Source organism: Alternaria incomplexa (genome assembly GCF_024043165.1).
Source record: "Alternaria incomplexa strain BMP 0042 chromosome Unknown scaffold_10, whole genome shotgun sequence".
In the NCBI taxonomy this organism is placed as follows: Eukaryota; Fungi; Ascomycota; class Dothideomycetes; order Pleosporales; family Pleosporaceae; genus Alternaria; species Alternaria incomplexa.
The window spans coordinates 683,508-708,177 of record NW_026249859.1 but is presented as its reverse complement, the minus strand read 5'-3'; the positions used below and the strand labels follow the sequence as shown (position 1 = coordinate 708,177).

Here is a 24,670-nt window from a genome sequence, read left to right as displayed (position 1 = left end):
GTGGTGACGTCAGAGAGAAGGAGGTTGTGTTTGTGAGGAAGAGTTTGGTGGGATATGCTCAGTCGTGGAGGGGGGTGGACGGCGTGAAGACGAATGGACATAGTTGAAGATCAGTGAGACGAGCAAATGGTGGGATAACTTGAGAAGCAATCGAAGCATTCATGAAAAACTGAACACCCTGGAGCCTACGTTGAACATTAGGTTGCCTACTTTGCATATTTTTATCTTGATGTAGGCCGCAGGCCTCTTTAGTTTTCTGTTGTGCGAGGTGGTACCTAGGTGTGAGTATCGCGTTTTTCGTATGCCATTCAGTATGAACCCAGTCGTAGTGCATACCTCGGGCGGTTTGATCTCGTATCCCGTATACGTAGGCAAGTAGCCCACCATTCTCGCTTCGCTCTGTCACCGCGTCTGTCGCACACAGTGACGATAAGCGTTGACGCGTCTTCGATGGCATATGCCTTGGCACTACCTAGGTACAGTGTAGAGAAGTAGAGAAGCTGTTGATAACGTGAACATGGCAAGGGTGTTGTTGTAATTCCGAATCCGATATGTAATTGCGCATTTATGATTGGATAAAGAGGCCTTTTGTCGGGGGTTGTTCTGTCCGACGTGAACGAAATCCGAGCACCTCGCTCTTTTACAACAGTGCGCGGGGGCACAGGCAGCCCAGGAGCCAGGACGCTGCCATCGGCGGCTCATCTATTCCGACGACCGGCCTTTAGCCGGACCCGAGACGCTCGCTTCCACCAACCTTTTGCGGGCTACTCGTATCGGTGAGTACAGCATTGTGCGTATCCAGCACACCGGAGTGGAAAGTTATGCGCCAAATCCGACGATGACTGTCATCAACTTCAGGCAGACATGTTTGCAACATCTCTTATATGGGGGCCTCTGCATCTCGCTCTCTTTGAAATTTTCCATACAAACAGAAGCAAGCACGACTATCGACTTTCCATCGATTCTGGTTTTGTCAGGTTCTGCCATCGTTTGGCGCATGCGTTATTTGTCTGGTCAGTGCCGTGTCATCTGTAGTTGCCTCGCACTCGCACTCGCGCCTTTGGTGTTGCGCAATCCATCCATCGTATCGGCCGTATTCCAGCCCCCCGGACGAAACGAGTCCGCGCTTTTGCGTCATCCACATTCGGGTCCATCGCCACCCAACCGAGAAGCTTAGATCGTGTGTTTTGCCTTATCAAGCCTAGTGCCGTCCGGCTCGGACAACGGCTCGCCCTTGCTCTACAAGGATCTCTAATCTTCTAGGCCCGTGGGTGGCGCGCTGAAGGATCTCAAAGGAATTGCAGGAGAAGTTATTGTTCCTCTCCTCGCGACATCCCCTTAAGACTTCTTGTAGGTATTTCGACTGCTGCACGCCAAGTATCAGCAACGACACGACAAGACACGCTCATCGCCTTGAGCATGGACAACGAGGACTCAGCAACGTGGACGGGAACGGCCATCTCCGCGGCCATCGACGAGAAGCATGAGTTGCATAAGGAGAAGGAGGCCAAGCCTCCCACAGCTGGCCTCAGTGATCAAGAGAAGGACATTATCGACAGGCAATTAACTGCGCCCAACCTTACAGTCGGTTACTTCTCGCTATTTCGCTATGCCAACGGAAAGGACAAAGTCGTCATGGTTATTGCGTTAATCGCCAGTATCGCAGCTGGTGCCGTTATGCCCCTCATGACGGTAAGTAGCATTTCGTATGTTTTTTTGCACCACTGAAATATGGACGATTCAGTCTTATGCAGACTTTGAGATTGTTCACCAAAAGAAAATAAAGGTTCATCAGAGTCGTGGGAACTATGAGCTAACTCAATTCAGCTCGTTTACGGTAACTTCGCTGGAAGTTTTACCAGCTTCTCGGTTGATGCAGTCGCCGCTGCCAAGTTCCAGGACCAGATCAACCAGTTTACGCTCTACTTCGTTTACCTCGGAATTGGATCTTTCGTCACTTCTTACATCAGCATCATTGGATTCTCGTACACCGGAGAGCGCATCACACGAACCATTCGGGAACTTTACCTACGTGCCATCTTCAGACAGAACATTGCCTTCTTCGATTTCCTCGGATCTGGTGAGATCACCACTCGCATCAGCTCCGATATGAACTTGGTGCAAGATGGCATTGGCCAGAAAATCGGTCTCTTCGTTACCGGAGTGTCCATGTTTGTTTCTGCCATCATCATCGGTTTTATACGATCCTGGAAGCTCTCTCTCATCATGCTTGCGGCAACATTAGCTCTCATTATGATGATGGGTGTCAACGGTACTATGATGAAGAAAGCTCAGACACTCTCCATCGACGAGTACGCCACTGCTGCTTCCCTGGCCGAGGAAGTGCTTTCTTCAGCTCGCAACGTCGCTGCATACGGCACCCAGAAACGACTCGAGGAGAAGTACAAGGCTTTCGTAGACCGCGCTACGAAACTGGACTTCAAGGCCAAGTTCTGGCTTTCTATGATGATTGCTGGCATGATGGGTGTGCTGAACCTCCAGTACGGCCTTGCATTCTGGCAAGGTAAACGATTCCTCGATGATGGGGACCTTGGCGTTTCCAACATCTTGACTGTAGTCATGGCACTTATGATTGCTGGCTTTTCCATTGGACAGAATCTGCCGCACATTCAGGCTTTCGGCGGAGCTACGGCGGCAGCTACGAAGGTTTTCAACACGATCGAACGAAACTCCCCCATCGACCCGGAAACGGATGCAGGCATTGTACCCGATGACTTTGTTGGCAACCTCGAGTTCAGGAACCTCAAGCACGTATACCCATCCCGACCGGATACTGTCGTGTTATCGGACTTCAACCTGGACGTGCCATCAGGCAAGATGATTGCGCTCGTTGGTGCATCTGGATCTGGAAAATCGACCATCGTTGGACTACTGGAACGCTTCTACCTTCCAATGGAAGGCCAAATATTCTTGGACGGAAGAGACATCACTACACTCAATCTACGCTGGTTGAGGCAACACATGGCTATTGTGAGCCAAGAACCCGTTCTGTTCAGCACAACCATCTACGAGAGCATTCTCCACGGCTTGGTCAACACGGAATACGCAGACGTATCGGACGAGAAGAAGATGGAGCTTATCGAGAAGGCTGCCAAGATTGCCAACGCTCACGACTTCATTATGGATCTTCCGGAGAAATACCAAACCAAGGTTGGAGAGCGAGGTGGCTTGTTGTCTGGTGGCCAGAAGCAACGTGTCGCGATTGCTCGTGCTATTGTATCAGACCCGAAGATCCTCCTCTTAGATGAAGCTACTGCAGCTCTCGATACCCGCTCCGAGAGCGCAGTCCAGGAAGCTCTCGACCGCGCGTCACAAGGACGTACGACCATCGTGATCGCCCACCGACTCTCCACGATCAAGAAGGCCGATAACATTGTGGTCATGGCATTGGGCAGAATTGTCGAGCAAGGCACTCATCAAGAGCTCATCAACCGCGGAGCTGTGTACGCAAGTCTAGTACAGGCTCAGGAGCTTACCGCAAAGATCAGCCCCGCCAACAGGATGACGCTTCTCGACGACCCTGAGAGTAAAACGGAAGGCATTGTCGATGAAGAGAAGCTTGCTTTGATGCGCACTGTCACATCTGCTCCTTCAGAATTCATGGCCAAGAAGGATGATAAAGACAAGGAATACGGCACCTGGGAGTTGGTCAAATTCGCTTGGGAGATGAACAAGGGCGAGCACTCTACCATGACCATCGGATTGGTATTCAGTTTCCTTGCTGGTTGCAACCCTGCCATCCAAGCCATCTTCCTGGGTAACTCCATCAACTCGCTTCTATCTCCTGGAACGTCTCTCGGCGGGCTCAACGTCAACTTCTGGTGTGGCATGTTCCTCATGCTCGGAATCGTCATCGGCTTCTTCTACTACGTCCAGGGTATGACACTGTCGAAGGGATCTGCTAGGCTTGTTGGCAGCGTGCGAACGCGCGCCTTCGGCGCTATGCTTCGTCAAGACATGGAGTTCTTCGATGGTGACACGGTCACTTCCGGTGCGCTGAGCAACTTCCTCTCTTCAGAGGCGAATCGTCTCGCCGGTCTTAGTGGCTCTACCCTTGGAACGATTGTCAGCGCCGCCGCTTCCATCCTTGTTGCCTTCATCGTGGGTTGCTCCTTCGGGTGGAAGCTGGCGCTTGTGTGCTCTGCAACCATTCCCCTTGTCATCGCCTGTGGTTACTTCCGATTCTATGCTCTCACTCGCATGGAGAAACGAACCAAGGAGACATCCGATGCCGCCAGCTTCGCTTGTGAGGCTGCCTCTTCTATTCGTACCGTTGCCTCTCTCTCGCTGGAGAAGCATCTCTTGTCCACCTACCACACCAAGCTTGCAGACCAGGGCAAGGGTTACTTCAAGTTCACGAACGTTTCCGCAGTGCTCTTTGCGACATCCCAGGGTCTCAGCATGTTCATTTTCGCCCTTGTGTTCTGGTACGGAGGACGTCTGTTGTTCAACCAGGAGTACACTGTTTTGCAATTCTTCGTCGTCTACTCCTCCATCATCAACGGTGCTCAGTCGGCCGGTGCCATCTTCTCCTTCGCTCCCGACATGGGCGAGGCCAGGGATGCAGCGAAGCTTCTCAAGTCATTTCTGAACCGCGTTCCTAAGATCGACAACTGGTCGACTGAGGGCAAGAAGATCGACAGGTTGAGCGGCAAGATCGAGCTGCAGGATATCCGTTTCACCTATCCTGGAAGACCGGACCACCGTGTCCTGCGTGGCATTAGTCTTTCAGCTGAACCTGGTCAATTCATCGCCCTTGTCGGCGCATCCGGTTCTGGCAAGTCGACGGTGATGCAACTGCTCGAGAGGTTTTACGACCCGACAAGCGGTGCCGTGCTCGTCGATGACGTGGAGGTCAAGGACTACAACCTTCAAGACTACCGATCGCAATTAGCCATCGTCAGTCAAGAAACAACGCTCTACACTGGCACGATCCGAGAGAACATCCTTGCCGACAAGGAGGAACTGGGCGATGACGCGGTGATACAAGCGTGCAAAGACGCCAACATCTACGACTTCATCACATCGTTACCTGACGGTTTCAACACGCTGGTCGGCGCAAAGGGTGCTCTACTGTCTGGTGGCCAGGTACGTTCTCTAACTCATTCACTTCTCTCAACCCCACTAACATGTCTTCCAGCGCCAACGCATAGCCATCGCCCGCGCCCTCCTCCGCGACCCCAAAGTCCTCCTCCTCGACGAAGCCACATCCGCCCTCGACTCCACCTCCGAACGCGTCGTACAAGCCGCCCTCGACTCCGCCGCACAAGGCCGCACCACAATCGCGATCGCGCATCGCTTGAGCACAATTCAGCACGCCGACGTCATCTATGTCTTTGACCAAGGCAAGATTGTAGAGAAGGGCAGACACGAGGACTTGGTGGCCAAGAAGGGAGTCTACTTTGAGCTGGCGAAGCTGCAGGCTATCGGCGCACCGCAGTAGTTCCAATGAGCGGGAGCTATTTTGCATACACGGCGTTTGGAATTCATGGGACGCTAGAGCATATACTTGTAATCGTTTTCTTAGATCGCTAGGCTGGAACTCTTGTAGATCTTTGGCATATAGAATGCCTGTTTCTTTGCCTTGGGCGGAGTACACTCAATAGATAATATCTCTCCATTACCGCTTTCGTATGTCGTTGTGTTGAATCACCCGGTGGACGGCCCGACGGGATGCTGCCCCACAACCACGTGAACGCGCGTTGCAATGCCACAGGGAACACGCGACTTCCGACGACATTCCATAGCTTCATCTTCTGCTCCTGTGGTTCCGATCGTTATTCCACCAAACATAGGATGCGAGCTGTTTTCAGAGGTTTAGGTTTGCCAAGCAAGGCTCGCCCCCAACGCTGCTTTCAGGCGTCCATGCCTCGACCCAGACCGCCACCAGCGAGTCACGATGGCTCGACTGCCACCTTGCGAGCCTTTGTTTGAGAGCAAGGGACATCCCCCACTCACTGACGACCCGTACCGGCACATCGCGACTTCCTGGACGCCAATATGCGCAACCCCAACGGCATTCGCATCCTACTCCTCCTCCTACCGCCCCTTCTCTTCCTCTTCGGCCTCGCCGCCCTGACCAACATCCTCGAGCGCATATCCAAAAACTACTTTAACAACGGTCTCGGTCGCGACATACGCAGCGGCGCGTCCCAGATAACTTTGTCTCGCCCCGGCTCGAACGATACCACCGTGACGGTTGATACCAACAATGCGCCCACGATCACCATACTAGCGTTATGCCTACTAGGATATCTAGTCAGTCTACTCAGCGCGGCGGGAATATGGCAATTGAGAAGGACAGAGGGCACAGCGGGACATGAGAGGATGTGGACGTGGATCATATTCGTTAGCAACATCGTGATGGTTGGTGCTAGTCTGGGTGTCTTTGGATACGTCACGTCTGTTCAGAGTAGCGATAAGAGCTGGCAGGGCTACGAAGACGTTGGCCAAGATGACCAGGAGCACACGAGAGAGACATGGGCATGTCAGATCGACAAATTCTTCCCTGAGGAAGATTGGGCAGGAACGGCATGTGGAACTGCGAAGGCGATGAGGTTCATGGTTATTGCCATGGCTGTCGCTGCGTTGTCGGTCTTTGTCAGTTTGTGGGTTCTTGTACGGGCGAGAGGAGGGGTTAAGTGGGCGTTTGGGGGCAAGGGGAGATATGCGGCGTTTGCGAGTGTGTATGAGATGCAGTCGCCTGGTCCGCCGTCGCCTTATACTGGACCGCAGGGACAGCAGTGGGTTCAGCAGCCGGGACAGCAATGGATGGGTCAGCCGACACAACAGCAGTGGGCGCCGCAACCTTACCAGCAGTGGGGTCCGCAACCTGTGCAGCAATGGGGTCCTCAGCTTGTGTCTCAACAGCCTGTTTCTCAGGTGAACAAGTCAGATGCTACTACTGTAGGGCAACGTCCGGTTTTCGGATGAGCTCGCGACGAATTCACGAGGTATCATTCAAAGTCTGCCGATATCTGGAATGCCATTCGCTTCGTTCTCGTTTCCCCGAACACTTGATACTAACAATCCAGGGAGATTCTATGCTTGGTATCTCGGTATCACGGTCAGATGAGGGTTTCGTTCGCCAAAGATGGCTTCACATGTGTCTTTAGGGTCGATTCACTTTCATCAGGAGCCACGAAAAGCGCTTTCACCGCTCACCCTCGTTTGCGAAAATGGCGTATGGCCGATTGCTCTAGTGTGGTTTACGGATACTTCTACACTCTCAGGCCAAACGCCCCAGATACCAGTCGCCAGCCGCCATGACGACGAGCTCTTCCTGCCGTATGACGCCCTCAGCCCTCAGTTCTAGGTCGCTTGACATCGCTCCTGATAAATCGGAAAGTCGTATGGGGAGCCAGAAGAGCAACGATCTCGAGAACTTGAACCACCCGTACAACAAGACCGACAGTAGACCTGCTATGCCCTACACGATAGGCGCCACGTTCACTGCCCACCGTCACGTACCATCTGCGCCTTTCGGTAACGGTTACAACACTCCATGGCCGCCTTTCAAGACAGGCCACTTCAGACTACCGCAGCTCAACTACTGCCTTATCCGACCGCCAATCGAAGGGTGTACACTCCAAGAGTCCTACACGCTTACCATCACCGATATAATACGTACTGGCTCTATATACGCTGCGCAAGTCGTCTTGGTCAACGGAGATGTAGTAGCAAAGATATACGACCCGCTTTACGATGACGAATTCGACATCTTCGATGACAAGCGCGATGTTGTCGTACTATCTGATGGAGATTACTCCCGCGAAGCCGCTGCGTACGATGAATTACGACGAGATCACAAGGCGCAGCGCGTTGTCCCGGAGTACTATGGTAGCTGGACTATTGATGTAGACACGTTGGTGGACGGCCGGATGTACACACGACACGTTCGGCTCATACTCATGGAATATATACCCGGTACTGTTCTGACCGCCATAAAGCCGCTACTGCTCTCTGCACAAACACGCTCAACAATCATGAGAAAAGTCCTAGAAGCTGAATCCCTCATCTTCGCCGCCGGTGTCCTGCACCGCGACATCGCCCCTCGCAACGTCATGCTCGTCTCCCCATCACCCACATCTTCCCTCGACGACCCAGACCTCCGTATCGTCATCATCGACTTCAACGTCTCCAATGTCATTCGGCTCAGCGAACCCCGCCCTGGCGACTCCGACTCCGCATACATACAACAGCGATGGCCGAGCAGGATAATGGGGCCAGTAATGAGGTTCTGGAATGCGATGGGTGATTTTGCGTTCAAGGGGTGGGTTGGTAGTAAGACGGAGACGACGAATGAGTGGCTGTGGGAGTGTTTTGGGGAGAGGGAGGAGTATGTGCCGCTTGTTAGGGATGCGGGGGATAGGAAGGCTTGTCCTGGGATTGATTGGGGATGCAGATCTGGAGAACGGGGGTAATGCGGACGGAAGTAGAGCTGCTGAGTAGATGGTGAACAGTCCGGACACAGGCGGTGAGGTTTCATGAAATCTTCGTCATATGAGAGTATGTTCAGTATTCCATTATATTCCAATCGTTCGCTCTATAGATATCCCGGGTACCTACATCGCCTCTCATGCACAACTACCAGAAGCCCAGGTGTACCCATAGACACTACATTGTAATTACCGACTATTCCCTGGACTCAATTTCGATTCCGGCGTCTTCAAATGCCTTCAGAAGCCAGCCTAGGAGAACTTTGCGAATGAGACCTGACTCCATGGAGCCAGTTCCTTCGTCGCTCTCCTGTACCCAAGATACTTTTGGTCTAGCGCTGGCTGATGCGGGTTTGCCATTCATCTTAGGCTTGGTTGGGTCAAAATCGAACAGTAGTAGATGGTCCCAGTTGAAGAGTGCGACGTGCTTGCATTCTGTGCGGATGGCATAGGCCCGAACTTGCCTGCCGTAGGGTTCTGCGTTATTTTGGAGTAAGGTGCCTGTGCCCTTCTCAGTAAGATCGGCTTCCTTATTCTTGCGGTCTTCTAATGTTGGATTCTCCACAACGATAGCGTCCTCAAAGTCCTTGTAGCGAATGTATTGTCGTCGCTTGAACTCGACGACTGCAATTGTTTCCTTGGAACCGGAGGTTTTGAAGATCAAGTCAGTACGGAGAGCAGATTCCCCAACGTTTTCTTTCTGTTCGTCTTTCTGTGCGTTTTTCTGTGCGTTTTTCTCGACCTGGGTCTGCTCTGAGTGAAGAGTCCATTTGCCAGGAAACATTGCATGAAGCACCTCGGTGATAGGATCAAGCACATATGTCATAGTTGCTAGTACAACTCCAGCCTCATTGTCTTGTTTAATCTCAGGGCGCTTGGCGGAGATGGTCCTTGAACCAAGGATCTGATTCAGCATTGGATGATTTAGAAACTCATCAGCAGTCGTCTCATGCTCCACGATAGGTGTGTAGAACAACATCTCAGGGGGCGGCGTGTTCTTTGTAGTGGCACCAGAAGCTTTCACAGTCTTGACCGTAACCTTATCGTCAAGTTCTAGGACGTATATCTTGCTCTGGAAAGACTCAAGAATTGTCGGCGGTGAGGAGGAATCAGGTGTCATTTTGGCGATTGAGAAAGGCCTGCCGGTGCTGCTTATCGTGATGAAAGAGTTTGGGAGCAAACGATCGGAGTGAAGTGCTTCAGTTCAACAGGGTTGAGGTTTCTATTGGGTTGAGTAGATAACAGTGGGAAGAGCTCAAGGAAATCTGGGCGTGATATGTGAGAATTGCAAATTCATGGGTCCTACGTCCCACCCGCGTGACATCACTTGCCTAGTTAGAGCAGAAGCTGGAAGTGAAATGATGGTAGGTGTGACTGTTTTACTCCGCCAGCGATATAGTGACTGTACAATGGAGTCGCACCAGGCTAAGACTCTCGAAGGAAGTTTCTGTCCCTGATTATGTTCACATTTCCCTACCTAGGTAATCTAGTGAACTCAAAGCCGCGTTCATTGCCCATACACAAAGTCGACGTGAATCAGCCCGCAGACAATTCCGTTCAGATGAGTGATCGCACAACGAAGGCTTAGTCATTGTAGGTACCCAATGTTCTTACTACAAAGAGCACGAAGGCCAGTGAGCACGAGCACGAGTGAATTCCGAGCCACGTGATGGCGCGGTGCGGGAGCTAGCGTGACTTGGCACACTTTGTCCCTACTTCTACCAGTAACCTTGTCCCGCGCACAACTTCACTACACGACACCAGATCTCCGATGGAAGCGCAACTACTCCAGCCGATCAGCGAGGCGCAAGCAAGCGATCGCGCGTGCAGTAATGACCACTGCCCATCGGCTGCTCCCGATGACACCGGATCACCATCACAAAGCGCCGGAGCTGAGCAAAGCGATACCGAGACTAGCGACATCGACTTCGAGGAGACGCCAGTGGTGCCCTACGTTGTAGGTCTGACTCTTACGGGCACAAGACATGCGCCACCTGAGCCTTTCGGCTGGAGATACACCACGGAATATCCCCCCATGGTGGAGAACTGTGATTCGCTTTCGCAAGCCGAGCTTTGCTGTATGCGACTTCCTCTGGGTGGTCAGACAATTCAAGACGACCAAATCACTCTCACTATAACCGATATCATCAGGGCCGGATTCAACACAGGTGCGCAACTTGTGGTAGTCAACGAAACTATGGTTGCCAAAATCTTCGATCCGCTCTGCTACAGGGATTACGACTACGATATCGGCAGCATCAACGTTGTGTATGATGCAGATGGCGATTATAGTCGCGAAGCTGCCGCCTATGAACAGCTACAGAAGTCATCGGCGGCTAGAGAAGTCACACCTGCTTTCTACGGCACGTGGACTATTCCTGTTGATACCCAGCTCCGCGACGGGGATCAGCTCCAGAAGCACACTCGCCAAGTGCCTCTGGTTCTGATGGAATACGTACGAGGGGATACGATGCGCAATGTCGATGCCCGAGCATTGACGGAGCAGATACGGTCCTGCATTCTCGAGAAGGTCATAGACAACGACATTGTCATGTTTCACGCAGGCATCGACAATCCTGATACCAGCCCTCGAAACATCATAATAGCTGGTCTCCAAGCCAATCCAGAAGACAACGTACCAGATGGTATCACCGTCAAAGAGATCGATTTCAACATTGCTACTGCCCGTCGTCACCCGGGATGCCGCAACTACCAAATGGTACGTGAGGTCGACGAGGAACGTGCGGTGTGGCTCCCCAAGCTTCAATCGCCAATGATTCGATGGTTCAACGGCATGGAAGATTTTGCGGGAGATGGCTGGTGCCCTGGTGAAGAAGGAGAACCCGAACTGTGGCTATGGGAACAGTATCATAACGATGAGCGCTATATTCCCGTCATTTGGGACCCGTCCCAACCCGACGTTAGGCCACAGCGCGTAGAGTTCGAAAGCGGTTCCGAGACAGGCGTGGATTCAGGTCTGGGTTTGGACATGGTCATTGAGAAAGGCGACGAAGACGACGGGAAGAGCGTTGTTGAGCTCGATGACCAAAACGCGTCTGCTGTACAGTCGTCATAAGCTTTGCTGGGCGTTAACGGAGTTGTTGTCCTTTTGAGACGTAATTAGATACCCATTGATGGGCATCAGGCCTGGAAAATGTATACTCTCTCTATTGTAGATATATCTCTGCAGTCTTGAGTGCTCAAATGGTCGGTTTGCCCTTCTCTTGGATGCTTACGTGATGAAGTTTTCGCGGCTCTGCATAAATCGATAGTTCACATCAACGTCCCGCAATGACACCCTCCTCATCTCCTCCCTGCCAACTTACACCTACTCGCAGCTTGTCTGGTTGAACTTCATAATCGAGGATGCGTTCGATCCGAAAGCCACAGCGCGATCAATCCATGCATCGATGCTTTCAGCGGCTGGCTGTCGCACCCTGCTCAAGATGTACAGCGTATTCCACTTCTGAGTTTGCACAATTGCCCAATCGACGGCGTAATCTGCGCGTCAACGTTAGCGGTCGTGCACTTCGATTAATGCTCACGACACGACTCACCTTGCACAATGTAGTTCGGTCCTGGGCACTCTGCTGTTGATGGCGTGCCAGGGAAGCTGACAACGAAAGCACCGGCGGTGCCATAGGCAGAGTCTACGGGCTTGGCTGTGCCGACAATGTCGACAGTTCGTGGGCCGACAGTCGCGGTGTTGGTGACGCGCACCGTACCGTTATCCTGCATCAGCTGTCAATCACCGTCCAAAGATTCGCATACACGAAAAAAACGTACGTTAAGTTCGTAATTTGCGCTGACGCAGCGCGCCCCGGCCGTAGGACCGAATGGCGTACCAGCTACCTGATACCAGGTACCGAGATACGCGTTCAGGTTGAACTTGGAATCAGGGACGGGGTAGAAACAGGTTCCGTCATATTGTGCGGCCGCGACATTAGGCGTAGAGCTCGTCTCGTTATAGGAGGCTTGACGAGGGTGAATAAAGCCTGATGCGGCGGAGGAAAGGGCGAGGACAGTACTGGCGACGCGCATTTTGATCAAGCTTACACCTTGTGTCGGAATTAGAGATTATGGTGTATGGTGTAGATGAGGCAGGGATGGTAATAATTTTGCAATGAGGACGTGCCTCCCTCTACTTGACATAAACTGTGGCTGGTGGCACGTCACTCCCAAGCCACTATGAAGTACCACGCTTTCATAAACAGTCCAGACTCGGACACATGTGCACATCGCCGGTATCTCTCCCGGGCCGACAGGAACCATCGTGAATGCGCATCGGTACACACGTGTTGCCAAGCGTGCGGACTCTTTTCCTCGGTCGAAATGTGGTAGCGGAAGAGCCCCGGCTCTTCTTCTCATTACGAGATGTTGCGGCTGTCGGCAACCGCAGCTGTTGTTTAGTAACGAGGTTGGTGTTTTGGGGACAGGGGTGAGCGACCGAGGGCTGGTGATGACGTATGCGCCGACTTGGCATGGAGCCGCATCACCGCCTTCGTCGCTTGTGCTCTACACTACAATGTTTACTTGGTTTCGCCTATGGAGGATACTATGGAGGCCTCCGAAGCTAGGTTCTGTCATCAGATCATGCAAAGGCGTTGCGAGCTTCGTGACAGTCCCAGGGCTTGTACAGAAAAAGGTTTGTTATTGACCTCCAAACAGTAATCATTGTTCTGCCTAGCCATCTATCCATTACAGAAGTCTTTCAGTAAGCTGTGAGGTTACGAAAAGAGACCCGAATCAAGACAGGCCACTACCCGGCTCACCCAATACCGCATCGCACGCTTCGAGTAGAAATCCCAAGAACGTCAAACGCATACTATCTCTTGGAACGGCGGTGACCCGAACTCCTTCAATCCCCAAGACGTTTCCGAACCTCAAAAGAATGAGGTTATCGTAATCGCAAAGTGCAACGTACGGGCATTTATACGCTTTCGGCTCGTCCACCCACTGCCGATCGATCGTGTCGCCTTCAACGATACCAGCCAGTGTATTTGGACACAACCACTTAACAGTCATGAGCAATCTCGGTTGGTGTGTCCCCATGAACTTCTCATAATAGAGTGACACCCGACTGTAGCCTACCCACCCGTTGCGTTGCGCCAGTTGAGTAGGATATTTCATCACGATGGCGTGATCGAGAGGACATTTTAGCCATATGCGAGCAGCGTCGAAGACGTCGTCGTCGGTCTTGAGGGGCCTGAGTGAGTTGTCGTCGGGGTTCGGTAGGGTAGGTAGTGGAGGGTCTTGGTGAATGGGCGAATCGGGATTTGCGTATTCGGCTTCGAGGAAAGTGGTGGCGCTGTGTATGTAATCTGTAGGCGCGTCGGTGTGCCAGATGGTACAGATGCTCTGATCTCTCATGCTTTTGAGGTACGGGTTCTTGAACTTTACCAGCTCTTCGTCCGCGTTTTCGAGTGGTGAGTGGTAATCGTACGCCATTGTGCTGATAGGGCTCGCGTTTTGTTAATAAGGCGATACCGTGTGCGTGTCCTGAGTGGGCTTTGGGATATCGTGGATGAGCCAGGCTACTGATCAAGTGAGGGTGACATGAGGGCGTTGGGTGGAGAGGACTGCGTACTGGCACATCGAAAGCAGTCGAACCTGCCGAAACTCAGTGAAAGCCGCTGCTACAAATTCACACTATTGTGGGAGGAACAATACGGAAGATGCACACCACACCAATTTCTGAATTGAAGCGTAGTAATCATAAAATGTACAGTAACGGGCCTGCTACAATAGAACGCCGATGCGCACAGCGCTTGATCCATGATCCGTATGCGCCTATCGTGACGCCGAAGCTCAGCAATACCCTAAAAAATGAACAAGAAAGTAAAAATGAGCGACTATTGCAAGCTCTCGGTAGGAACAATGGAGACCTTGAAGATGGTACCAGCCAGTGATGAATCACCGCCAACCGTCACATTACCGGAACCAGATCCGACGTCGTTGTGACATCCCTCCTTGCCCGACTTCTGAAGCATGCGAGCAAAGTAGCCATAGCAATCCTCGACCTTCCAGAAGACACCAGCAGAGTCCTCGGGTTGGGAAGCTGGGGTGACATCGACTACAACCCTCATTAGTACATCTGGATGCTGCGAATTGGACAAGAGTTTCTTACATCTGACAGCATAGTCGGTAATTCTGTTACCATCGCTACCCACTACATTGGCATCTTGTATGCTGTTCTTTTCGCCGCTGAGTGGGTAGTCAACAGTCGCGGTACACAGCGTACCGGTGGGGATGCGGTCTGGATAGGCGCAGCCGGGCATCATAGCGGCGCAAGCGTTGTTAAGGATAGTCTCGAGTTTGGGATCAGCTGTGAAGCTGAGTGATTTATCGGAGTCGGAGGTGGGGTCGCATGTCGTTATTGTGTCGGATGCGGGTTGCCAACTGTCACTGGCTCCCGTCTTGGGTGACTGCCGTTGAACGAGCGGTGCCGCGAGCGCCGTCGCTAGAAACGCGCTGAAGAGCATTTGGGTGTACATTCTGGCTGAGAGATCCGACTTCGAAGGTAGGGATTTGGAGAAGATGTGGTACAGCAGGTTGGGTGTCGGTAATGGAAGAACTTGGCGCTTGTCGGTACTCGAGGGAAAGACAGGTGAAGGGGAGTCTTTACAAGTCAATGCGCCAAAGCAGTGAGTTCTTTGGTGTTGTGAATGGTCGGTTAGCGAGGGAAGAATATGAGCGAGCGGCCCATCTTCTATATTACCTCTCTCTATGTCATACGCTAAGCATTAGAGTTGTAAGTGATCACCGTGGGGTCGGGAGCACGGTGATGCAAGGTGTGGAGATAGGAAATGAGGGACCCCCTGTGGGTGACGGACCGTTACAGACATCTCTTTGTTTCCTTCTTTTGCGAGCGGTACAGGGGATTGGCCCTGCATGATGTCTGCCTGTGGACAAGAAACAAGGTTACAAAAACAGGTCTAGACTTTATTGAAACAAAACAGGGTCGTCTGCATGGCTGTGGTCCCTTCAAATCAATTTTGGTGAAGCTGGTGAGTTGAAATGGCGGACGCGTGGGGTCATCTCTCTTGATCAAAGGATCGGCAGATCTACCGTCCGTGCCATGAGGCGCGTGGAACCTTCTTCAAAGAACATCGTTCTTATGAGCTCGCTGCTCAATTGTTCGTTCGGGTGCAAACGTCTTACGCTTGCTTCCGCGATTGCGCTTCCACACTCTCCGCTCTTACGCATGGTGACTCCTGGGGGCGCTGTTCTCACAACGTCATTATGCGCGGATTACGGCGAGCAGTCGGGAGGATGCTTGTTCGGTGGTATTGATGAAACAACGAGGTGCCACGCCGCCGTGAAGTTGCTCAAGATAGGGACCGAGAAGCTATGTCATCTGCCAAGGCTCTAGTTCGCCCTTCATTTCCCTGTTGCGCGAATGCCAGGGCTTCCCAATGCCAAAGCATCCAGCGCAGTCGAAGCCGAATCTTCTCAAAGCCTCTCAGAAGTTGCGCAGTCTCAGACCAGAGATGCGCGCTGCGACCTCTACGAGAGGTGTACGATTACGAATACCTAGACACTCAATGAACAGCACCTGCGCCAGGTGTCCAGCAGTCACGATGTGCCTGCGCAGTAGCAATAACAGCATGGCAGAACATCACGGCATCAGCAGATGTACTGCGCAGAGTCCTGACTAACAATCACTTGGTCCCACCGAGCGCAATCCCTTTTAATCCCCGAAGGCGCTGAGAACATGAATGCGCAGACATTAGCATTAGGAGTGTAAGATTCCGATGCCCTTTCGCGCATTGTCCGTAAGGAGCGTACTGCTTACGCCAGCTGGCAAGAGGATTGCCTGCTAACCCGAAGAAGAAAATTTCAAGCGTACACCGTTCAGCCCTACAGATTCGCGTATGCGCAGTAAGCAGCACCTATCGCATTCCAATCTCAAAGGCCAGCTATAGCTAGGCTTCAGCGATGTGTCTTTCATCCGTGGCCTTCTTTGACAGTCACCCTTCTGACCCTTTACTTGTTTGCCATCAACTTTCAGCATGAACACCAAGGCAGAAGCAAACACATGGGCGGATACACCATTCGCCCTCCTCAACATTCCCGGTCAACCAAACGCACCAGTATGCACGAATGCCGGTGTTCTCAGTGTCGCCATAGAGATGGCCAATGTTCACAACGTCTTGCTCCGCGCTCTAAATTCCATTTATCACCAAGCGCCCTCCATTCAACTCCCTGGCGATGTTGCGGATCTCATGTTGTACGTCACCGCATGGGCGGATACCGTGCACCACCATCACTCCCTTGAAGAGGCTAAGTTCTTTCCAAAGATAGAGCAGATCGCAAGAGAGGCAGGAATGGATGACTGGGAAGGCATGATGGGAGGAAACGTGGACCAGCATCATCAGTTTGAGCCGAAGATTGCAGGGCTGGTGAAGTGGGCCGAAGAAGTTGGGACTGGAGAAAGAACGTATGACGCGGCGGAACTCAAGAGCCTGATCGATGAATTCGCACCTGTCCTTACCCAGCATCTACACGACGAGATCGATACCTTGATACGACTCGAAAAGTGTGATGGAGAACAGATCAAGCAGGCAATGAAAGAAGTAGCCGACGAAGGAGCAAAGACTGCTGATCCGGTACGTATTCCAATATTCTCACTAGCTGCTTACCATCAAGCAAAACACTGATAAGCTGCCTCATCAGAATCTTGTTATCCCATTGGTACTCGGATGTGTTGACAGAAGCTACCCTGGTAGTGGAAACTTCCCACCTGTACCCTTCTTCATCCCGTACCTGAACGCGTACTGGTTCACAAGAAAGCATAAGGGGGCTTGGAGGTTCAATCCAAGCGATCACTGGGGAAATCCGAGGCCGCTGCAGTTTCTCTCATGACCATTGCGAAAGGTCTAATCAAAGTCAGGAAACTGACAGAGCATGGCGGTCGCCGAAGCTTGTATGTATTCAGAGGTTTTCTATGTGATGAATGAGAACTATTGGGGCTCATGTAGCTTCTGCAGTGGCAACTTACCTCCACAATGGAGGACCAGGCACGCATTGTTTACCTTTTGGCTGCCTCTCATCTAACTACATTATTTCACTCTACTCGATGTACTCATTGGGGTACTTCGAGGCCGCTACATCTGCCTCGCTGGATTATGGCAGTCGAATACATTCACATCGAAGCACATGCGAGGCGCATCTAGGCAGCCTTGCCACCAGGTAATAAAGGAACTTTCCCATCGAAAGCGCTTTTTAGCTCCACATGGATATTATAAAACCGATCTATAATTCCTTCTCGAGCCATTACTACCTGATTCAACAGAACCACGTCCAGAATTCCTGTCAACACTAAAGTCAAAACGTGCAGCCAACAGATATGTCTGTCAACACTAAAGTCAAAACGTGCAGCCAACAGATATGTCTGTCAACAGCGTACCTACGAGCCCCCTTCTAAAGCTCCCCGGAGGTAAGTAGGAACTAGCCCTCTAGGAGTAAAATCAGCTGGACTATAATGAGCTAACGTATGTTAACAGAGCTTCGCAACCGTATCTACAACTATGCACAAGAACCACGCGATGTTCATCTCACCCGCAAGCCTACCCAGCAACACGAGCAGACAAATAAGACTCATCGACAGTTCTTCGGTCTCACACAAGTCTGCCGCCAGCTTCGGTCAGAGTATCTACCCATGTACATGGCGCAGACCAAAGTTCATATCCAGTGTGTGGACTCGCTTCTTTACATCAACACTTTCATTCTCCCTACCGGTACAGACCCCAAGCAAGCTCGCGGAGATCTCACCGTCCAATTACCAGGCCAATTGTATGAATCTCGGAGCGAATTGTCAACTCAAAGGGATATCATACATGTCGTCAACCTCTGCGGAAGCGCTCCACAGGTTAACGTAGCCTTCGCGCTAGGCGACATCCCGCTATCGCAGAGCCGTTTTTCAGGCCGCCGTATAGGGCGTATCCTGCACGACCTCACAAAACCGGAAGCTATGCCTGTGCTGCACGATTTCATCCGAAACTCCGTGGAGCATCTAAAGTGTTGGATGTATACGGAAGAAACCTCGTCGCCGAGGTTCCGGACAAAGAAGGGCCATGCGGAGAAGTGGATGGATGCGTGGTCACACTGTTGCGCGAACTGCCCCACCGGAGAGGATTCAGCTCGGCGGGTGGAGCAATGGAGGGGGGAGATGCGGCTCGATGATTCGATGCATCACTTGAATGATTACGTTCATGTAGTATTTATCGTCAATGAGGAGTGGAAAGCTTGCTTGTCGCATGGGTGCTAGACTGCTGCTGTTTACAAATTTACAATGTTTTTTTGGACCATCCAACTTGGTTGTGACAGTACGGTTTGGAGAAGAAGACGAATTCGAAAGTTGCTGGGGTGGGCTAGATCCGTACATGTAGTTGCCTAGCCGAAGTGTACCTTATGTTACTTAGCAGATCAATGATTATTGAGGGTGTCATCGCTTTTCAATAGTTTCTTTGCGTCATTTGAAAGGTATTTGTAGGCATTGAACGTATCCATGTGGTTGCAGAAGCTATGGGTGCACCACTCGGTACTCGTCTGAGTCATTGTGGCCCAGAGGAGTAGAACAAGGAATACCCAAAAGCGTCAATGTAGTAGGCTCAGGCTTGAACTCGATGAACCCGGAAAGTGCCACTGGAGATGGATGAGCATTTGGTCAGATTGAGAAGGTGTTGATAAAGAGCGTCCGCGACATCGCCAACATTACACTTGCTGTCATAGTTCATACTTCCTCAACTGTCCACGATAAGTGAGCAGAAAATCGCCCATGACGCCATAATGATCCGAGACCCAATCTAGCTCGCCCGCCTTCTTCATCATCTGTCTATGCTCCTCCGCGACTTTGACGCCCACGCCAATCCTCTGGAACTTGCAAGGACCTAGCCACCCTTGGAATAAGATCTTGTCCATCCTGCTACAGCCAAATCTATCGCTCGTGGCTTGTGGAGACTGATAGCCCCAGGTATACCCGTGGTCGCTGTCTTCTTCGCCGGGCCCATTGCGAATAGTAGGTACATTGTTGTTGAAGTTACCGAAGACGGTAGCGTCACTTGGTGCATTGGCGTGGCCGCCAATAGAGAGGTACATATCCTCGAGCGCATTACCTGTGTGTAGAAAGCGATCAAAGGGCTCGATAGCATTGAGGTCGCCAGCTAGTATTGCGCTTTCGACATCCGGGTGGCTGAGATACTGCTTTGCGGCTGCCATCTGAATGGGGCGGACAGGCGGATCAGCAACGAGAGACTCCAGATGTGTGTTACATAGCCGTAGCATTTTCACCGGAAGATCTGGACGAATGCAGTTGTAGAGCTTGATGTCCACAAACAGGCCGTCTCGTCCGAACTTGCTGTACCACGGCACGCGGAAAACGGAGTCTATGTGCATTCGCCGATCGACGAGTGTGATCGTACCATAGTGAGAGCTCAGCCAGTTTTGCGAGTCGATGTCTGTGAGGTTGAAGCGTTGCTTGACCCAGGCTGAGTCTCGTATCTGCTCCATGTCTGAGACTCCCATCTCTTGTAGAAATATGACGATTGCGATATCTGGCGGGGTGGATGATACTAAGTCGTGCAAATGATCTAGTGCAGCGCTCATTCTTTCTTCTGCGAATGGAACGAGGACATCGATATTCCAGGAGATCAAACGAAGCTTCCTGGGATGCAGAAGTGCCTCTGATTCGTCTTTTGGGAACGCTTGGTCGGATGTTGCTGGTGTCCAATTGCCGTCAGGCGAGACGCAATAGTAAGGCTGCTTCCTTGGCTCGTAGAAAGCATCTTCGCGTTTCTGTATGACAGAGGAGAAACTGGCCGCAGCGGCCTGCATGGTAGGGTTAGGCTTTACTGACGACATGCTTCTGGGGGGTCTAGTAGGCAGTCAAAATGTAGGTGGAGCTGCAGAAAGTTTGGAAAGTGTAAGCCTTTGGCATGTAGACACAGCAGACAGTACATTGCGAAGCATGATGTTCATTGTACCTAGGTAGTCGTCCACGGGTGGTTGCCTGGATAGTGCTGACGCGGGGTGCGTGAGGCGCTCGGCTAGGGGCTAAACAATGCTAGGTACCGTGATTGTATTGCTTGCTATATAAGATAGTACAATGGAACAAAGACGAAGCACAAATCGTAACTGTGGTCGATATAGATGATGCGCAGGAGCAGATGCGTGTTCTTGGAGGTGCGAGCGCCGGCACGTGATGCGGTGAGGGTACCCCTGTCGTCAATGCCGAAGCGCGTCGTGAACTTTCGCGATTCAGAAGGAGCTCCAACCTGGAGAAGCTGCCACGACACCAGCTCTTCGCCTCGCCAGAAAAACCGTCTCTCTACCGTCATCGCCGCCGACCGCTCTCCTAGATTACCAACGTCCGAATCCATCGTTATCCCCCAACCCCGCCATGGGCTCCCGGCTACACAATGCTCCGATCGTGATAGACAACGGCAGTGGAACTATCAGAGCTGGATTCGCAGGCGAGGATGTGCCAAAATGCTTCTTCCCGTCATACGTAGGACGACCGAAGCATGTGCGGACAATGGCAGGCGCATTGGAGGGCGACGTATTCATAGGACCACAAGCACAACAATATAGGGGGCTCTTCAAGATTAACTACCCATTGGAGCACGGCATTGTCACAGACTGGGATGATATGGAGCGGATATGGCAGTATGTCTATACAGAAGGCCTGAGGACCGTCAGCGAAGATGTGAGTTGGACCGTGGCAGACTGCCATTGAGGGTCATTAAGCTGACTATCTGTCTCTGTAGCATCCTGTACTCCTTACAGAGCCTCCGCTAAACCCCCGAGAAAACCGCGACACGGCTGCCCAGATCCTATTCGAGACGTTTAATGTGCCCGCCTTATACACATCGGTCCAAGCCGTCCTTTCATTATACGCATCCGGCAAGACAACTGGACTAGTTCTAGATTCGGGAGACGGTGTTTCGCATGCAGTGCCAGTCTTCCAGGGTTTTGCGATTCCCAACAGCATCAGAAGAATAGACGTGGCAGGCCGAGACGTTACAGAGCACTTCCAGCAGCTGCTGAGGAAAAGCGGCCGCGTCTTCCACACCAGCGCTGAGAAAGAGACGGTCAAGAACATCAAAGAGGCAACAGGATACGTGGCACTCGATCCGGCCAAGGAGGAGAAGGACTGGTCAGGCTCGTCCAGATCAGAGGGCAAGAGCGTTGACTACGCACTACCTGATGGCCAGAAGATAAAGGTGAGTACGAATGACGATTTGCATCAGACCCGAGCTGACAGTCTAGATCGGAGCGGAACGCTTCCGAGCACCAGAGATACTCTTCAACCCCGAGATCATTGGTCTGGAGTACCCTGGCGTGCACCAGATTGTCGTCGAGGCGATACACAGAACCGACATGGACCTCCGAAAGGCGCTTTATGGCAACATTGTACTCTCCGGAGGTTCCACACTGACAAAGGGATTCGGAAACAGGCTGCTTCATGAGGTGCAAAGACTGGCGGTGAAGGACATGAGGATCAAGATCTTAGCACCACCAGAGCGCATCTACACCACGTGGACCGGTGGCAGCATTCTTGCGGGCCTCAGCACCTTCAAGAAGGTAAGTTTCTTATTCCCCAACGAGGCTGTAGCCAGTGAACTGACACGTGCATGCAGATGTGGGTAGAGAAAGACGAATGGCAGGAAAACCCAGACATCATCCACACCAAATTCGCATAAGCACCGACACGTCGTCTTTGGCAGCAGCACTTACTCCGCACCCGTTTCTCCCGCCTCCGCATCATCTTTCGAGAAGGAGCTGCGTGGTTGCATGGGTAGCGCAGTTGCAGTTAGTCATGGAATGGGGTCCCAAGACCTGGGGTCGCGCCAACCACGAAGGAAGAAAGCTGGGGGCTGCGCGCTTGGTTGGGTGATGGCAGATCTACGTGTCAGCCGGTAGCCGTAGCTTCTAGACGGGAGAGCTACTGTAGCATGCTGCTTTCCCCGCATTCGAGTGCGTTTCTGTTACTTAAGCGCGAGCATGGTTCGAGAGTGTCGGTTAGGTAAGGTGTACGAGGGGAGAGCCCGTGCATAGCAGGCGTTTGTGAGCGCTTTGGAATACCCCTATGATTATGAAGCGTACAGAATACCACAATTAATCCACCTGCGAATGTGCACGCGGAGGGCGAAACGGGAAGTTACAGTGAGATGGTTTGGGCGAATGGGTGTGCCAAGCATCGTGAGGTCTTGTCTAGTCGCGTCAGCTATGGTGTGACTGCGGTCAAATCACCGATGCTTCACTCCACGTAATGTGCAACGCATATTACACACAATGGCGACATGACATGCGCAAATAGCATCACCCCAGCTGCAGCGATCGCGAGCACTGCAGGTACCTGATCACAGGGCCAGCCACAACAGGGGGCCACGTACCTGTTCGACACCGCAGACCGCAAGCACAGAGCCGCCCACGCCTAGACTTCACGATGCTCGACGTCATGCACGACGGTGCGTCCGGAGGCTCGGACGGCCAGCCGGACGTGCGCGGTCACCTGGCAGAGCACAAAATCGAGCGGCCGAAGGTGTAATTGCTTTTTTGGAAGACGCCACCAGCGTTCAAGATCAGTGTGCCTTGCAGAAGGAGGGATATCGATGCATGCAATGGGTATCAAATCAGCAACAGCAGCATCAAACAGGCAGCGTCAGAATCTGCAGCGTCTCCATCTCGGTTCTCCTCTGATCCAGGCACCCGATGACAAGCGCAGAGCGTATGCGGCGTATGCATGACGCGAGCCAGAGGTGAGACGCAGCACCGCAAAAAAATCTCTTCCCGCCTCCACACTCTCCGGCGGGAAGCGTGCGCTGGCCGTCGCGGAAGCTGGCACAAGGCCCCAGTTTGCGCATGGCGTCTTCTGCGTCAAATTTTCAGTCAGACACCTCACAGGCGGCGCTTCGGCCATGTGCGCTGCGGTTGCTGCGGAGCCAAGCTCCGGGCTTTCGATAGCGTCATGGGCTCGATCGCTTCGCTCCTTGTTCTCCGCTGCACCTGACCATTTCCCCTGGCAATCTCTTACCCCCGAGAAACTCGCTCCAGCCAATCACCGCGTTTTGAGGGGGTAATGGTAAACTATTCGTGGTGCTGAGAAATTTCCTACACTGGTCTTGTTAGGGGACGCATGATCCATTGACTGCCGTTAACTGCAAAGTGTCGCTCAGACTTCCAAGGCTTCTGAGCTGGCCTCGTGCGCGTCTGGTTCGTTTCGTGGCGCCGAAAAAAAGCTTGCGCGTGAGAGGTTTTCTTGCCTTGCATTCCAGTAGTAAGAGGGGATCGTGATCAGTGCGACGCTGTTTGTTATATAAACCCTTCTACCCCAGTAGGTCTTGTTGAGTACCAACGATCATCAACCACTACAGATCTTCCCGGAGCTACTTCTTACTATCAACGCTACCCCAGATTCATATCGACGACAGTCGCCACTTGACTTGCTCCCAACAACCAACAACCTCACTACCAAACAATCAAAATGGTCAGCTTCCACATCAACGAGCCTCACCCATCCGCCGGTGCCTACATGTACTCTGGCCGCGGCGGAGCCGGCAACGCCATGCGCATCAAGCCCACTGAGGTCACTCCCGGCCCCACAGCCTCAGGTCCAGCTTCGCGCACCAAGCTGCCTCCCCCACCCAGCAACGCCTTCTACGCCACCGGCCGTGGCGGTGCTGGCAACATGAAGAAGACTGAGCGCGCCATCTTCAGCTTCGACGAGGAACTCCAACAGCAAGAACGCCTGCGCACCCAACAGGCACCCGTCTACCACATCGGTCGCGGCGGTGCCGGCAACCTCGTCGACGAGATGAAGCCCCGATCCCAACGCCAGAACTCCGCCTCCTCCACTTCCAGCTCCTCAAGCGTAGAGAGCGAGAAGGACGGCGTCCGCCGCAGCATGGAGTCCGCATGGCAGCGCCTGAGCAGGCAATTCTCTCACCAATAAGAGAGTCACTGCCGCCTCTTCTTGCGCCCAACCTTCACTTCTTGCATACCCATCTTCAACGTGAGAGCTGGTTCCGAATCTCTCATCATCTCAGCATTTCCATCAGCACGGCGTTTCCACGGAGGTCTATCATCTCCCATTGTACAATCACCAACAACAAAAGTCCCTTTTTCACGACATCATTTTCTCCCTTCATAACGACATATCCACACAACCATCGAGGAGCCAGGCGCCTACCTCCGGTCATCAACACACA

At 52.4% G+C, this 24,670-nt stretch overlaps 11 protein-coding genes across 11 annotated transcripts; 7 read left to right on the top strand and 4 right to left on the bottom strand.

Annotated features, from left to right (window-relative positions):
- Window positions 1-1,419: 1,419 nt before the first annotated feature.
- J4E90_007118 (uncharacterized protein) lies at window positions 1,420-5,464 on the top strand (the record flags this gene model as incomplete). The annotated part of the gene is made up of 3 exons (XM_051436659.1): window positions 1,420-1,692; window positions 1,828-5,109; window positions 5,162-5,464. The coding sequence occupies 3 exons, from the start codon at window positions 1,420-1,422 to the stop codon at window positions 5,462-5,464; spliced, it is 3,858 nt and encodes a 1,285-aa protein (XP_051289405.1).
- A 1,822-nt stretch (window positions 5,465-7,286) lies between these two features.
- On the top strand, window positions 7,287-8,444 carry J4E90_007117 (uncharacterized protein; the record flags this gene model as incomplete). Its single annotated transcript, XM_051436658.1, has 1 exon — window positions 7,287-8,444. The coding sequence occupies one exon, from the start codon at window positions 7,287-7,289 to the stop codon at window positions 8,442-8,444; it is 1,158 nt and encodes a 385-aa protein (XP_051289404.1).
- A 211-nt stretch (window positions 8,445-8,655) lies between these two features.
- J4E90_007116 (uncharacterized protein) lies at window positions 8,656-9,579 on the bottom strand (the record flags this gene model as incomplete). Its single annotated transcript, XM_051436657.1, has 1 exon — window positions 8,656-9,579. The coding sequence occupies one exon, from the start codon at window positions 9,577-9,579 to the stop codon at window positions 8,656-8,658; it is 924 nt and encodes a 307-aa protein (XP_051289403.1).
- Window positions 9,580-10,230: 651 nt separating this feature from the next.
- Window positions 10,231-11,535, top strand: J4E90_007115 (uncharacterized protein; the record flags this gene model as incomplete). The annotated part of the gene is made up of 1 exon (XM_051436656.1): window positions 10,231-11,535. The coding sequence occupies one exon, from the start codon at window positions 10,231-10,233 to the stop codon at window positions 11,533-11,535; it is 1,305 nt and encodes a 434-aa protein (XP_051289402.1).
- Window positions 11,536-11,787: 252 nt separating this feature from the next.
- On the bottom strand, window positions 11,788-13,907 carry J4E90_007114 (uncharacterized protein; the record flags this gene model as incomplete). The annotated part of the gene is made up of 5 exons (XM_051436655.1): window positions 11,788-11,960; window positions 12,017-12,191; window positions 12,246-12,517; window positions 13,384-13,415; window positions 13,555-13,907. The coding sequence occupies 5 exons, from the start codon at window positions 13,905-13,907 to the stop codon at window positions 11,788-11,790; spliced, it is 1,005 nt and encodes a 334-aa protein (XP_051289401.1).
- A 404-nt stretch (window positions 13,908-14,311) lies between these two features.
- On the bottom strand, window positions 14,312-14,953 carry J4E90_007113 (uncharacterized protein; the record flags this gene model as incomplete). The annotated part of the gene is made up of 2 exons (XM_051436654.1): window positions 14,312-14,532; window positions 14,587-14,953. The coding sequence occupies 2 exons, from the start codon at window positions 14,951-14,953 to the stop codon at window positions 14,312-14,314; spliced, it is 588 nt and encodes a 195-aa protein (XP_051289400.1).
- Window positions 14,954-16,471: 1,518 nt separating this feature from the next.
- Window positions 16,472-17,324, top strand: J4E90_007112 (uncharacterized protein; the record flags this gene model as incomplete). The annotated part of the gene is made up of 2 exons (XM_051436653.1): window positions 16,472-17,068; window positions 17,136-17,324. The coding sequence occupies 2 exons, from the start codon at window positions 16,472-16,474 to the stop codon at window positions 17,322-17,324; spliced, it is 786 nt and encodes a 261-aa protein (XP_051289399.1).
- A 525-nt stretch (window positions 17,325-17,849) lies between these two features.
- J4E90_007111 (uncharacterized protein) lies at window positions 17,850-18,923 on the top strand (the record flags this gene model as incomplete). Its single annotated transcript, XM_051436652.1, has 3 exons — window positions 17,850-17,898; window positions 17,966-18,254; window positions 18,887-18,923. The coding sequence occupies 3 exons, from the start codon at window positions 17,850-17,852 to the stop codon at window positions 18,921-18,923; spliced, it is 375 nt and encodes a 124-aa protein (XP_051289398.1).
- Window positions 18,924-19,187: 264 nt separating this feature from the next.
- On the bottom strand, window positions 19,188-20,321 carry J4E90_007110 (uncharacterized protein; the record flags this gene model as incomplete). The annotated part of the gene is made up of 1 exon (XM_051436651.1): window positions 19,188-20,321. One exon carries the CDS (start codon window positions 20,319-20,321, stop codon window positions 19,188-19,190), a length of 1,134 nt encoding a protein of 377 aa, XP_051289397.1.
- A 538-nt stretch (window positions 20,322-20,859) lies between these two features.
- On the top strand, window positions 20,860-22,162 carry RO4 (Actin-like protein; the record flags this gene model as incomplete). Its single annotated transcript, XM_051436650.1, has 4 exons — window positions 20,860-21,165; window positions 21,227-21,682; window positions 21,729-22,043; window positions 22,100-22,162. 4 exons carry the CDS (start codon window positions 20,860-20,862, stop codon window positions 22,160-22,162), a joined length of 1,140 nt encoding a protein of 379 aa, XP_051289396.1.
- A 1,784-nt stretch (window positions 22,163-23,946) lies between these two features.
- On the top strand, window positions 23,947-24,414 carry J4E90_007108 (uncharacterized protein; the record flags this gene model as incomplete). The annotated part of the gene is made up of 1 exon (XM_051436649.1): window positions 23,947-24,414. The coding sequence occupies one exon, from the start codon at window positions 23,947-23,949 to the stop codon at window positions 24,412-24,414; it is 468 nt and encodes a 155-aa protein (XP_051289395.1).
- Between the last annotated feature and the right edge of the window lie 256 nt (window positions 24,415-24,670).